Raw genomic sequence first — 15851 nt, forward strand, 5'->3', positions numbered from 1 at the left:
TGCTATGGGCCGGACTTATTGCAACTGATTGATTACGCCAAATGTTTTGTTGTTTTTTTACTTACAGATTAATTTTGCATATTGTGTTTTGTTGTTAGTATGTGTAAACTAAATAGTTAAAAAAATCTATATCTAACCTTCTAAATAAAAATCTTATTAATTAATTAATAAGAATCTTGTATTTATAATACTTGACCTTTTTATGATTTGATGAATACGACTGAAGTTTAATATTTGAAAACTTCTAAAATAAATGCTTTTTTAATCAATGAATTTATTGTGTTGCAACAAACCTGTTTTATGGTATTTTCCTATTCAATACTTTGATTTTTGACGCAGTTGAAACATCTTGAAAATATAGTTTAAAATTTTATAGTTTAAATTTTTAAACTTAACATTTTTGTATTGTTTGTTTTCTTTTATATATAAATCAAAAGCTTAATAAGTTAGAAGGCATGGTGTATATGATGCCATTTATCCATCGCATATGTTAGGAACACAAAAAATGGTTGCCTACTGACAACTATAATATAGTACGGTGGGGTAAGATGGGACACCTTTTCATACTATTTTTTCGTCCCATTTGGTAGTAAACAAAGAACATTTAAAGAATTATAAAACTGTATCTTCACAACTCCCATAGACCGTTGTTAATCGTTTAAAGTACTGAACAGGATATTTGGATATTATGTGCTAAAAGTGTCCCATCTTTCCCCAACCTACTATGGCTATACTATGACTGTTCAAGGATGAATAAAATGTTTGTTTTTTTTTCAGTTATCTCCAGTAAAAGAGAAAATGTTGGCCCATCAAGATATAAATCGTTTGAATCTTTGTAAAAGCTGTAACTTGTTCTTTCCTACCATTCATTCTCTGCAAGTTCATCTGCAAAATAAGCACCAAACAAACAAGGGAGCTGAAAGTTCAAATGAGACGCTGAATGATCAAGACAGTTTTATGAAATTACTTTCGTTAAACAAGCCAATAAAAACAGGTACCCCAAAGTAGTTTTAAACTGAAGTTTATTTTTTTAACATTTTTAATTGATATTAGCATAGCAATTGTTTGCTATGAAATTGTTGTTTGAATTTTCTTCATAAGACTGACATGAAAAAATTTAAAAAAAATTAAATTCTTTCTTTTAAAAAAATTTAAAATAAAAAAAAATAAATAAAAAAAATTTTTCAAAGTTTTTTAAATTAATTTTTTTAAACAAAATAATTTAAATTTTTTTACATTTTTCTAGTTGCTCAGGATGTATCTGTGAAAGTTGAAGCAGGAAAAGATTCCACAATGTTCCGCACATCTCCTATGGTAGCTTATCTTAATGTACCAAGCTGGTTACAAACTACCATGCAGGATGATTGGAAATACGTTTATTCAAGATTAGGTAAATAATAAAAAAATGTTTTTATTAGCTATGTTTTTTTTTACAGCATATGATAATTTTAATGTTTTTTTTGTAGTTTTAAAGCATATAAAATAAATATTATTATTTTTTAATTATTTATATGTTAATTTAGTACTGTGAGGTAAGATGGGACACCTTTAGCACATAATCTCCAAATATCCTGATCGTGTTTTAAACAATTAACAACGGTCTATGGAAGTCGTGAGGATACAGTTTGGTAATTCTTTGAATGTTCTTTGTTTACGCTGAAATGGGACAAGAAAATCGAATAGAAAGGTGTTTCATCTTACCCCACCCTCCTATAAGATGTTTAAAACAATATTAACCACATTCACATATAATACGTATAATTTAATTTTGTATTTAATAAAATAAAATTTAAGTCAATTTATTATACAGACTCAGAGAAAAATTCAACGTTGAATGAAAGATCTATGCAAGGTAATAAAAACAAAATAATTTTTGCGAATAAAATTTTCAAGTATTTTGAAGAATTTTTATTTGAAAGTCAGTTAATTTTTTTAAATGTTTTAATTGATGGATTGTGTTTGTTTTTTTCTTACATTTGTAAAAATATTTTTTTCCTAAGTTTGTACGATTGTAAAAATGTTTTTTCTTACTTTTGTAAAACAAACTTAATTATTGTTGTAGGATATATTTGTTTTTACAATTTTGTAAAGTTTGTTTAAAACACTTTGTAAATTGAATTATTCTCAATAGATTCCACTGGCTTGTGTGGCATTGGTGTTCACACAACAACCAACAACAGGAAAATGTATTGGTGTCGTCTTTGTAATTATGCATCTTTTGAAAAAAGCACAATTATGAGGTAAATTGTTCGAAAAAACTGTTTTAGGTTTTTTCATTTTAGGTTTGCTTTAAAAAATATATAGTAGGCAGGGGGGGAAGATGGGACACCTTTTCATTTTATTTTTTTGTCCCAATTTGGTAGTACACAAAGAACATTCAAAGAAGTATAAAATCCTATTTTTACGATTCCTATAAGCCGTTGTTAATTGTTTAAAACAAAAGTGTCCTATCTTCCTCCCACGATTTGTTTTGTGTAATATCGTTATGCAAAAAAGTTTTTTTTGTATGGGTAATTTCATTCGAAAAAAAGTTTTTTGTATGTGTAATATCATTATGCAACAAGTATTATTTAGACATCAGCGTACACACACTGGCTTGCGACCTTACTCGTGCACTTTCTGCAACCTCGCTTTCACAACCAAAGCGAATTGTGAACGACACGTACGCAAACGACATCATCATAATATTCAACCCAACACTGACGTTAAAGAATTGGTAAGTTTTAAAATAAACAAAAACACACACAATATAAATAACAAACATACATAATATAAAATAAACACACACACACACAGTATAAAATAACCACAAACGCACACAATCCAAAATAAGCGCAAACACACACAATATAAAATAATCACACACATACTTTGAAACATCAATGGGTTCCCCAATACTGTAAAACCTATTAAAGTTTGTCACCAACATACATTAGCGCGAAGAATCGTAAATTCATTCTTTTACTTTATCTAAACTTTTTTTTCAGGTGTATTGTGATTATGAGTTGCTGAGAAAAGCGAGAACTGGTTCGTTGAAGGAAGATCAAATGTCGAAAATAATTTCTCCGAACACTGGAAGATTCTTCAGGTACTCTCAATTATCCAGTCTGTTTGGGAAAATATTTTCAAAATACTGGCGGAAAAAATAAGTATTTATAGTAGGGTGGGGGAAGATAGGACACCTTTAGCACATAATATTCAAGTGTCCTGATCGTGTTTTAAACAACTAACAATGGTGTATGAGAGTTGTGAGGATACAGTTTTATAATTTTATGAATGTTCTTTGTTTACTACCAAATGAGACGGTATAATTTAATGAAATGGTGTTCCATCTTCTCCCATCCTACTATACATAACGGAAACGAGAAAAAAAAAGTATATGTAACAGAAATTCAGTTAAACTTGATCTGCTTAAATCAGTAAAATGTAAAATGTTAGTACCCATGTAAAAAAATACATTAATTTTAGTGGGAAATTGGTGGTAACAAAATACAGGTTACATGAAGTTTGAATAATTGAGAAAGTATCCATATTTAAATGATTCTGATTTTCAAAAAAAAATCAAAAATATATAAAAAAAATTATAAAAATTCGAAAAAGATGAAAAAGTTTTTGAGGATAATTATTTAGTATTTTTGTGAATGTAGTTTCCAGTGTCGAATATGTAAGAGTGCTTTCAGCTCCCGAAGCAATGGAGCAAGACACGTCATGAGCAAACATGGAGTGGTTAATAGAAAAGGTGCAAACGAAGTTATAATGTGCATGAAGCTGAACAAAACTTCGGCAGTCAAATTGAACCAACAAGAAACGAATGGTAAGGAATGAACCTATTACCCTTTTTGCATGGTAACTTTTATGCTCGTAAGTACTCGCATATTTACGCGAAAGAACAAAGTCAGCACGCATACTGTTGTAAGCGTGTCCTCTGCTGTAGGAGGTTGGTTGTAACTCGTATTATGCCTGTTAAGAAAAATTTGGTGGAAGGACAGTTTCACTTTTAAGAGCATAATCATTTATGGGTATTATTTTTACAGTTTTTTGGGGGGTTGATAGCAAAGTATCAGAAATTATATTATAAACATGATTTAACAATATTGCGCTAAAATAAGCAAACTTAATGTTGATACACACATAAACCGATGACCATGCAAAATAACGCTCTTAACGAATTACCAAATGACGACTTTATGCGAATCACATTGACATTTTACCATGCAAAAAAAGGATATGGTAATTTTACAGTAACTAATTATAATTCTTTACAGATGAAGTTGTGGAAAGAAAAGCTTTGAACGTACAAACCAACCCCTCACAATCGATGGTAAATTTTGTTGTTTTTATATATGGTTTTTAATTTAATCTCTGGGTGTTGGGGTACCGGGCCAGAATGGCCTAAATTTGTAATTGTTGGAGTAACGGGCCAAAATGGCTTAAATTTGTTATTGTTGGGGTAATGGGCCAAAAATGGCCTAAATCCCTGGGTGTTGGGGTGATGGGCCAAAATGGCCTAAATCCCAATTCGAAAAAACCTCATCCACATAAAATAGAATAATCCCAAAGATTCTTGATGAACTAGAAATATTAAACATTTAATAGTAGTAAGATGGAATAAATGAATGAATGTAAGTTACTTTATCCTCCCGTGCGGAAAACAACAGTCATAACATGAGTGTTATGTTTCATACACCTCGTGCCAGCTTACAAGTTACTAAGCACGTTACTTTGTGTGTGATTACAGAAAAACTTTGTTGGACATTTCTTATGCTCAGCAGTAACAGTTAATATTTTTGTAACAATTTTTAGGGTGTAACTCCAAAAAATCCGAGATTTGACAAGTTCGAGAAACCTGACAAGTTAAAGACGCAATTGCACGTCAACAAGAAATTGATCCCTTTAGCCAAGATACAATCTTTCAATAACACAGTTTCGCATCTGTACGACAAGTTTGACAAGCAGTACAAGAATATGTGTGAAGATTTAAATCTGCCAGGTTGGAAATACTATAGAATTAGTTGCTAATAGTAGTGACATTAAAAATATAGCCTATTTGGGCACTATGTACTACTTTGGGGTGAGATGGGACACCTTTAGCACATAATATTGAAATGTCCTGATCGTGTTTTGAACAATTAACAACGGTCTGAGTCGTGAGGATACGGTTTTATAATTCTTTGAAAAGTTATAATTCTTGGAATTTCCCTTCTTTACCACCAAATGGGACGAGAAAATACAGCAAAAAGGTGTCCCATCATTCCCCACCCTACTATATTTATCTATCAATATATATTTATGTTGTAAAGCATATTTGTGCATCTTCAGATACAGAAGATATAAATGGGAGCAAAAGTTTTATCGTTCGTATTAACAACGCCATACAAGCCTTGACGAAGGTGTTTGAAAATTGTCAGGCATCTGGAAAGTACCAGCCAACCATTTATTCGAATAAACCATCTCCGAAAATAGTTTCAAACCATGATCAGATGATGAATGGTTCCAATTCCTTCACACAGGATGATATAGGTATTGTTGTTTTTATTTATCATTTATTTTAGATATTGGTACACTGCATTTTCTTGTGTTGTTTTTAATATTGCTTTTATTTTTTTAGATATTGGTACACTGCATTTTCTTGTGTTGTTTTTAATATTGCTTTTATTTTTTCTAATGCACATACTACCAAATAGGCAAATATTCTGAGCAGGTTTTAAACATTCAACAACAGTCTATGGGAGCTGTGAGAATACGGTTTCATAATTCTTTAAAGGTTTTGTTTAATAGTACTACCAAATAGGATAACAAAATTGAATAAAAAGGTGTCCAATATTCCCTGACCCTACATGTCCCATTTTCCCCCACCCTACATATTCTATTAAACAATTAACAACGGTCTATGAGAGCTGTGAGAATACGGTTTCATAAGTCTTTAAATGTTCTTTGTTTACTACCAAATGGGATAACAAAACAAAATGAAAAGATGTCCCATATTCCCCTACCCTACGTTTCCCATCTTTCCCCACCCTACTACATCTTCAAATTCTACTTAAACTAAGATATCGATAACTTAGAACGCAATGAGCACAACGTAAAAGTAAATTTTTTTCAGCTAAAGATCCAGACTGTGACTATGCCCAATTATTTGCTGATGGCAAACTTAATTGTGTGGATGATGTGGGAGATAATGTATTACCAGCTATACAAGACACTTATTCATATTCAGCAAACTTTAGTAAAGAGTTCCCTGCAGAATCCTCAGGTGATTAAATTTGAGTATTTACATTTAAACTGTAACTGCTACAACTGTGGGCGTATGTGTCCTTGGGTAAAATACTTAACGGCAATTGCTCCAACCCATAAAACACTAATAGGTTGTCCAAATTATCAGCCATGGATAAAAAATACAAAAAAAAATAATCACCTACAAAGTAACATACATGGTAAAATTGCATCTCTGTATTTAATGCAATTAACTATTGGAAAAATTTTATGTTGGTATTAGCCAGAAAAATATTATGGTTTTAGAAATTATCTTAAATTTTTATGTCTTTTCATCTAGTTAAACCTGTTGAACAAAACATGTTCAATTCCTCGTGGGAAACGAATGATTTTACGAGTGTTGAAGATTTGGTGGAATTTATTCAACATCCAAAAGTTAAACCTATTGGAGGTAAGATGAATCTACTGTAATGTATTTATATTAACCCTTTTCTGTTGTTTTTAACGTTAAAATATGTTTTATTACAAGCTGCTACCATTGTGGGCGTATGTGTCCTTGGGCAAGACACTTAACGGCAATTGCTCCAACCCAATGGTCACTAATGGGATGTCCAAATTTTCAGCCACACATAAAAAAAATATCACCCACAAAGTAACATTTATGGTAACTCGTAAGCTGGCAAGAAGTGTATGAAACAGAACACCCATGTTTAACGACTGTTGTTTTCCAGCAAGTTACATTCAACCTTTTTAAAAAAGCAAGTTACATTCAACCTTTTTAAATACGAAATGCACTTTGTCTAAAATAAAATAACAAATTATTTTTTTTCAACAGAAAGTCTCGATAATGATGAAATAATGGAAATACAGGGAGAAAAAAGTTTAAATTTTAGCGACAAACAGAAATCTCCACAGGTTAGAAGTTTGTTGAAATATTTACAATTTAACGAAAAAATTTCAAATTTATCTGAAACAGCTAAATATTTTTTATGTTAAATACTCAATACTGTAAAATAAAAAACTTGTTAATTTGTTAGATTATTAAAAAAAAACTGCAAAGAAAAAAAAAAGTTTCGTAATTTGTTAGGTATAAAAAAAACTGCAAAATAAAAAAAACGCTTGTTAATTTGTTAGAAAATCTGCTTAAAATAATTGGTGTACCAACTCATTAATTCTAAGCTATATCTTATACACTAGAATATAAAATTCAGTAAAAAATTGTTCGAAAAAAAAACTATTAGATAAAAATCTAAAAGACGTTTGAATTATTATTCTTGAAAAATCAGTCGTCAAAACTTATTTAACAAGTTATGTATGTAAACATTATAATAATTTTAGAGTTCTATTTCTTCATTAAAATCTGGGGATGGTTGGACTTCTATGTCCGATAATGCTGTACAACGAAGGTAATTCAATATTCTATAATGTTTTACTTTGCTGCATGTTCTTATAGTGCTATGATTTTTTTAACTTATTCATTTTTTGTCTCTTATAATTGCTGTACAGATTGTCCTTTTTAAGTTGAATATTAATTTACAACTTTCCATTTAAAACGCTGTTTTTCAGTTAAAGTTGCATTTTTACATAAAATTTCGAAATGTATCAACTTGATAACGACTATCTGTACACCAGTTACCCAATTTGTCTTCTGTTTTCTTTTTTGCCTTTTTTACATGTATTTATGTAGTATTTTTCTGGTAAATTGTTAAATTTTGTAACAACTGCTTGTCGGCAAAAGTGTGAAAATGATTTTAACTCCTAACAGCATCATTTTAATGTTGGCAGTCACAGATATTTAAAGGAAGTTTTAAATGAAGAAAACTCGATGACAAATGATTCAGTATATGAAGAAGCATTACCTACAATGGTACAAACCTCCAATAGGTTGTTTCGTAAAGGTAAAATCTTGCGCAGATTTTTGTATAATATGCAGATTTTTGTACACTTTTTATATAGTAAGGTGGGGGAAAGCGGGTCACCTTTAGTGAATATTGTTAGAAAGTACAAACAATTTTATAAAAAAAAAATGAATAACCCACATTTTTAAAGTTTTATAATATTTTTTTTGATAAATGACAAAACCATATCAAGTTTTCTTTTTTTGCATACAACTTTAAGTATAGTAGGGTGGGAGAAGATGGGACATTTTTAGCACATAATATCCAAATATCCTGACCGTGTTTTAATCAATTAACAACGGTCTATTTGAGCCATGAGAATAGGGTTTTAAAATTCTTTAAATGTTCTTTGTTTACTACCAAATTGGACAAGAAAATATAATGAAAAAGTGTCCCATCTTCCCCCATCCCACTATACCTTATAATTGTACTAATTATTTTTTTAGGCAACCGAATTTCTAAGGTCGAAAATGAATCCAAAGCTATGTTGGTAACAAATAGAACACGAAAATGTCCGAAATGTAACAAAGTGTTTCCATGGGCGTCGTCGTTGCGTCGACATATTATGACACATACTGGCCTGAAGGTGATGTCATATTAATAACTACAAATCTAAAAAAATACAAATTACACCACGAATGAGCGAAGTGATAAAACTCGCTTTATCTTTTCTAGTTGGAAATTGACTGTTGTTATAACATGGGTGTTCTGTTTTATACTAAAATATAATAACTACAATTCTTAAGAATATACTTTTGATCATAATTAAATGAATATAACTTGCTTTATCCTTGCATGGTCAGTCGTTATAATACAGGTGTTCTGTTTCATACACCTTGTGCCCGCTGACGAGTTACCGCCTATGTGACTGTGTGGGAGACTGTTATAATTTATGGCTGACAATTTAGAAGGGAATGAAACTTGCTTTATTCTTGCGAGGCCAGAAAAGGACAGTCGTTACAACACGAATGTTCTGTTTCATACACCTCGTGCCAGCTTAGGAGTCACCACATATGTAACTTTAAATTTGTGGGGGATTTTTAAACTTTATTTTCTTTTTATCTTTAGCCATTTATGTGCGGACAATGCTCAATGCAATTTACCACTCGCTCAAATTTGCTGCGTCATGTTTACCGCCGTCATGGTTTGGCACCTACGGAAAAAAATAATGATTACGTCATCACTTTGTCCATGAGTCAGCAAAAAAAGCTTGCGGAAGAATGCAGTAATTCAAATGTGACCAGCAAAGATTTGGAACACAAAGTTAGAGTTAGTTTAACGTGCATTTTCTATTTTGTTATAGTGAAAATTAGCTATTAAAATATATATTATATATGTTTCACAACTTTTAAGCGGTTGTGATCAGGTTAGGTGTTTCCCCCATGTTTACTTTATATATAGTAGGGTGGGGTCAAATAGGACACTTTTTTTTCTCATCCCATTCAGTAGTAAACAAAGACCTTTTAAAGAAATATAAAACCGTATCCTCACGACTCAGACCGTTGTTAATTGTTTTAAAACACGGTTAGGATATTTGAATATTATGTGCTAAAGGTGTCTCTTCCCCCACCCTTAGTTACATTCACTGATTATGCCTTTTTTTAACATTTATTAAATAAAAAAAATATTTTAAAACTAATCAACACCAACATTTACAGCCCATAGTTAGCAAAGAAGATGTGGTTTTACCTGAAAAGAATAAAATTGCGGTTGATCAAGTTAAAACACCCGAAGTAAAAAACGAGGGGGTGGTTTATAATAAGGTGAGTGGGTGAATGTTACTGGAAATTTTTATAATGGGTTGTAATTATATTGTGTACAACATATACTTTAATTCCAAATGTATTTTGTTGTATTATGTATTTAAATTATCAGCATACAGAAAAAAATAACCATCGGAAAATTTAAACTCATTAATGACCACTGGGTTGGAGCAATTGTCGTTAAGTGTCTTGCTCAAGGGCACATACGCCCACAATGGTAGCAGCGTTGAGCCTTGAACCCATTACCTCTGGGTTAGATGCAGGCGCGCTAACCACTTTACCACGCCGTCGATATTCAATTAAACAGTGTTTTATATATTTCTATTATTTTAGCGTTATGCTTGTGGTCTATGCGGCGTTCCGTTCGCAAATCGATCAAATCTTGTCCGACATTTGCAACGTTTACACGAGACAACCAAAGATCATCCAAACTTTAAGGTAAGTTTTCACTTTCTTATTTATCCAGAAAAAAAAATTAACGAATTAGTGTTACCAGTTGCTTGGTTGGCCCGACAGAATCAAGGTTTTGTTATTTTTTCTGTTTAAAACCAGCCAGATTTTACTATTTACTGTCTTTTGTTGTTTTTTTCTGGTTAAACCCAGCAAGCTTTTACTGTCTACTGTATTTTTTTTTTTCTGTTTAAAATCAGCCAGATTTTACTGTTTAATATATTTGTTTCTTTTTTCTTTTTGAACTCAGTCAGCTTTTACTGTTTACTGTCTTTTGTTGTTTTTCTGTTAAAACGAGCCAGATTTTACTGTTTACTGTCTTTTGTTGTTGTTTTTTTGCTTTGTGTGTTTTTTTTTTGGATCTCATTTTAATATTTAAATCAGAGTTTTGATTATCTTTTAATTATGCAGGAAATGTTGTTAAAACTTAACACTTCCCGTCTCTCCGAATCTAATTAAACAATATATAATAGAATGTGTTTAAAGATAAAGTTCTTATTATATTTTGTCTTTGCAGGAAATGTTGTTAAAACTAGACACTTCTCGTCATTCGGAATCGGAACTGGATTCATCAATAAGTGACATAGGCGGAAGAAAGTTCGATCGGAAACTTGGAATTGATCAAAATATCTTGAAAAAGAAAAACAGATACCTTCCAAATTCACCAAATACCACTGATTCCAAGGTAAAAAATGTCGGTTGTTTTTTTTAAACAGATGCTTTGTGAACATTTTTACTTGTTTAAAACAATTTTTGACTTGAAATGCAGGTGCTTTGTGATAATTTTACTTGTTTGTGTATTTTTTTGAGTTTAATAATAAATTTTTTTTAACTTTTAAAATGCAGGTTGTCATGTTTATTGGCTTCATATATGTATGTGTGTTTTCTGCATTTAACTTTATTAGAGATTTTTGGTGACTTTTTATGTGATTGTTAATTTAGACTTTCCATGATTTATAGTAGGTTGGGGTAAGTTGGGACACCTTTTTACTCTATTTTCTCGTCCCATTTGGTAGTAAACAAAGAAATTTCAAAAAATTATAAAAACCGTATCCGTACGACTTCCATAGACCGTTGTTAATTGTTTAAAACACGATCATGATATTTGGGTATTATGTGCGAAAGGTCCCATTCTACTATATTCAAATTTGCAATATCCAGGAATTTAAATGCGGGATTTGCTTTATTGGCTTCACAAAGAGAAACAACGCCGCTCGACACATACAACAACAACATAGTATTTCGAAAAACGGAACAAACTTTTGCAAGCTCATTATACATAGTAAACCTCAAACAGCCTCGTCATATGAGGAAGATTCTGACGCCAAACTGCAAACCAGTGTAAGTCAAATTAAATTATGAATAAATGAATAAAATTTATTTCGTCTCGAATCTTTTTATTTAAAATATTTTCGGTTTTCCAGTGTTAATTGTATTAAAACAAAATAAAAATTTTATGTTTTTAATTAACTTTTCCACAATTTTATTTTTATGTGTTTAATATTTTACAAAAAAAAAACATATTTTATCGCTTTGGAAGTATATATCATTTTTGTTTAGTGTGATTATTATTTTAACTAAGCTGAAAAAAAAATTATTTTTTGACTTAAACTACCTCACAGTTTTATTTAAATATATTTATAATATTTTTAAGTATACACTATCTTGGTTTAGTGTGATTATTATATTACAGTGTAATTTAAAAACACAAGATTAAATGAAATGATATTTGTATAGAAATCTACTGCTCCAGATTTAACGAAAGATATTCGTATTGAAGTGAAACAAGTGGACGAACCAAAAGTTGTCGTGAAAACTGAAAGCATGGTAAAATTATTGTATATAGTAGGGTGGGGGAAGATGGGACACCTGTTTACTCTATTTTCTCTTCCAATTTGGTAGTAAACAAAAAACATTCAAAGAATTATGAAACTGTGTGTTCACAACTCCCATGCACCGTAGGTAAGTGTTTAAAACACGATCAGGTTATTTGGATATTATGTGCTAAAGGTGTCCCATCTTCCCCCACTCTACTATATGGTATAAAACTCTATTAATTTGCTTTAGTGTGTATTTTTAATAATGTTTTTTTTTTATTGATTTTACCTTGCACTGTGGCAAAGTGGTTAGCACGCCTGCCTCTAACCCAGAGGTAATGGGTTCAAGGCTCACCGCTGCTACCATTAGGGCGTATGTGTACTTGGGCAAGATACTTTACAGCAATTGCTCCAACCCAGTGGTCACTAATGGGTTGTCCAAATTATCAGCCATCACAAAGTAACATACATGGTAACTCGTAAGCTAGCACGAAGTGTATGAAACAGAACACTTATGTTGTAACAACTGTGGTTTTCCGGCCACGCAAGGATAAAGTAAGCTACATTCATTCATATTTAACGTTATTTTTTTGTGAAAACTTCTGACATAAAACAACTAAAAATACATAAATATTTGGTGTTATTTGTGTTTTTTTAATATTTTCATATTAACCAAAATCCTGTAACAAAACAACTGCCTGCATTGTTTAATTAAATATTTATTTCTAGGAAGAAGAGATGAAAGAAGTGGAAAATGAAACACAAAAGGAAACTTTAGAAAAAGTGAGATTTATTTAATAGTTTGTAAGTTGTAACTCAGAGTTATTTGTGGCACACAAGAGATTTTTTGTAACACACAAATAAAATGCGTTTTTTTTTTATGTGTTTTTACAATTTTTCACAACATACTATTTCATTAGTGTTGTTAATTTTTTTATGGGGCATAAATGGTAGTAATGTCAAAGCTTGAAAAAGCCATTTATTTTATGAATTATATCTTAAAATAGTTAAAAATGACTTCTCTAATTTTTTTCAAAATTTTATATATCTTAATATGTTTAAAAATGGCATTACCAAATTTTCCTAAAGTTATGACTTATTATAGTAGGATGGGGGAAGATGGGACACAATTTCATTCTATTTTCTCGTCCCATTCTTCCCCCACTCTACAATATGAATAAAAATGACACTGTCAAAAATAAAAATGACACTGTCAAAAATTTTTTAATATGACCGATTGTTATAATTTGAGTTAAGTAACGTATGTGAACAAATAAATTTCATTCTTAAAGTTTGTTTGTATCGCAGAATAACTGTTCGACGGAAGATGACAAAACGAAGCCGGAGTCTCCAATTGAGGAAAAAACTTCTGATGTTTCCAAGTGGTCTGGTAGAAGAAGATTAACAACAAGAAAACATGTAAAATAATTTCATATTTGGATCAATGTTGATAAACAGTTATATAGTAGGGTGGGGGAAGATGGGACAACTTTAGCACACTATTAATTCTTTGAATTTTCTTTGTTTATTACCAAATGGGACGAGAAAATAGAGTTAAAAGGTGTCCCGTCTTCCCCCACCCTCCTATACATATTTGAAATTTTTGTAATGTATTTTATTTACAATGATAAATTTAATTTTTCAGTTGATTAATTAAGAGGTTCCAGAAAAGGAAGTATTAGCTACAAGAAAACATGTGAAATTTTTCAATATTTGTTAATAAAGAGTAAAAAAGGACCTATCTGATTTTTTTGTACTATGTTTTATTGACAATGATGAACTTAAAATTTCAGTCGAAAAAAAAAAGAAAATAGAGGTCCCACAAAAATTAGTTACAAAAACTGTAAAATATTTTAAAATTTAGACAAATGATGATAAACAATAATACATATCTGAAAATTTCAGACTGTGTTTTATTTACAATGATGAATTTAAAATTTTGCAACAAGCGAAAAAAGAGGTCTCTAAAAATCTAGTTACAAGGAAACCTGTAAAATGTTTTAAAAATTGGACAAATGATGATAAACAGTAAAAAAGGACATATCTAAACTTTTTGTACTATGTTTTATTTACAATGATGAATTTAAAATTTCGCAACAAGCGAAAAAAGAGGTCTCTAAAAATCTAGTTACAAGGAAACCTGTAAAATGTTTTAAAAATTGGACAAATGATGATAAACAGTAAAAAAGGACATATCTAAACTTTTTGTACTATGTTTTATTTACATTGATGAATTTAAAATTTCGCAACAAGCGAAAAAAGAAAAAATCTTACAAGGAAACCTGTAAAATGTTTTAAAAATTGGACAAATGATGATAAACAGTAAAAAAGGACATATCTAAACTTTTTGTACTATGTTTTATTTCCATTGATGAATTAAAAATTTTACAACAGGCGATAAAAAAAGAAGTCCAAGAAATTACTTCAAATGCTACGAAAAAAAATTGCGAAAATGAACTTCCTAAGTGGAAAGGAAGAAAACGATCCGCTTCAAGGAAACGGGTATTTTATGATATTTCTATTTACACGCACATATAGTAGGGTTGGGGAAGACGGGACAGTTTAAACGCAATGTCCAAATATCCTGATCGTGTTTTAAACAATTAACAACGGTCTATGGAAGTCGAGAGGATACGATTTTATAATTATTTGAATGTTCTTTGTTTACTACCAAATGTCATGGGAAAAAAGAATAAAAAGGTGTCCCATCTTCCCCACCCTACTATATATATATATTCAAGATGAAAGGTCAGGTTTATCTGTATTTTGATTAAATTTGATGTTTTTTAAGTTGGAAGGTGAAGCTTCAGGTGAATTTACAATTTTGATGCAAAAGTCGACAGAATCGCATACAAAACGAAAGGTAACAAAACTACTATAGTAGAGTGGGGCAGATGGGACAACTTTTTATTCAATTTTCCCGATCCATTTTGTAGTAATTGAAAAGCGTTTAAAGAATTCTAAAACCGTATCTTCATGACTCTCATAGACCATTGTTAATTGTTAAAAACACGATTTGGCTATTTTGATATTTCATTCTAAAGGTGTCCCGCTTTCCCCACCTTACTATATACCATTTGTAATTAGTTTTGTTGTAATTTTATGTTCAATATCACAGAAGTTTTATAAATTGGTAAATAGGTTTTGTTGCACTAATAATTTGATACATTTTAATTTAGGATTCAAACTCAAAATTGCGGAAAACTGAGTAACTTCACATTTTTCATCTGGAATTCTGATTTTTGTTTTCAATACTGTTGCAACTAGCTTAGTAAAGTGAACTTTTCAGCAAATATTTCCTCTTTTTTAGTTAAATCATTTCTTTGGTTTAATTATGTCGTTTACATCGTACTTTCCTGTGCACTTTCATTATTAATTGGCCGCTCCTGATCTGGTGTACCGTATTTGTATTCCGCTATCGCTGAAAAACATGAATGGATTTTTGAAACTTATATTTAAACCGTAATTTTGAAAACAAAGGACGTAATAAACCGTACTTTATTAAAACGGAAAAAACGTACGATTTTTACCATTTTGAAAGCAATTTTTGGAAGTTTAAAAACTAAACATTTTTAAACTTTAAAAACTAAACATTTTTTAAAATATAAAAACTAAATATTTTAGAAAAAACCTAAAGAAATTTAAAAAAAAAACTAAACTAAAGAAAATTTTGCATGCTAACCCCACACCGGGGGTTTCGCGCTACTAAT

At 30.5% G+C, this 15851-nt stretch overlaps 1 protein-coding gene across 6 annotated transcripts; it reads left to right on the top strand.

Annotated features, from left to right (window-relative positions):
- The first annotated feature begins 755 nt into the window (after nucleotides 1-755).
- On the top strand, nucleotides 756-15657 carry zf(c2h2)-69 (zinc finger (C2H2)-69). 6 transcript variants are annotated; one of them, XM_009861405.3, is made up of 27 exons: nucleotides 756-994; nucleotides 1247-1390; nucleotides 1811-1852; nucleotides 2132-2240; nucleotides 2575-2716; nucleotides 2988-3088; nucleotides 3648-3814; nucleotides 4266-4321; nucleotides 4804-4990; nucleotides 5320-5520; nucleotides 6104-6253; nucleotides 6554-6664; nucleotides 7049-7128; nucleotides 7552-7619; nucleotides 7999-8111; nucleotides 8558-8697; nucleotides 9180-9380; nucleotides 9770-9874; nucleotides 10208-10312; nucleotides 10842-11009; nucleotides 11486-11665; nucleotides 12062-12151; nucleotides 12871-12924; nucleotides 13450-13560; nucleotides 14536-14643; nucleotides 14933-15004; nucleotides 15321-15657. In XM_009861405.3, exons 1-27 carry the CDS (start codon nucleotides 799-801, stop codon nucleotides 15351-15353), a joined length of 3234 nt encoding a protein of 1077 aa, XP_009859707.1. In that variant the 5' UTR covers nucleotides 756-798; the 3' UTR covers nucleotides 15354-15657. The 6 variants fall into 6 exon arrangements, with proteins under 6 accessions (XP_009859707.1, XP_026691935.1, XP_026691936.1 ...); XM_026836134.1 differs by having other exon boundaries at nucleotides 9180-9374; XM_026836135.1 differs by having other exon boundaries at nucleotides 8005-8111.
- The last annotated feature ends 194 nt before the right edge of the window (nucleotides 15658-15851 follow it).

The sequence above is a fragment of the Ciona intestinalis genome, chromosome 9 (genome assembly GCF_000224145.3).
Source record: "Ciona intestinalis chromosome 9, KH, whole genome shotgun sequence".
Lineage (NCBI taxonomy): Eukaryota > Metazoa > Chordata > Ascidiacea > Phlebobranchia > Cionidae > Ciona > Ciona intestinalis.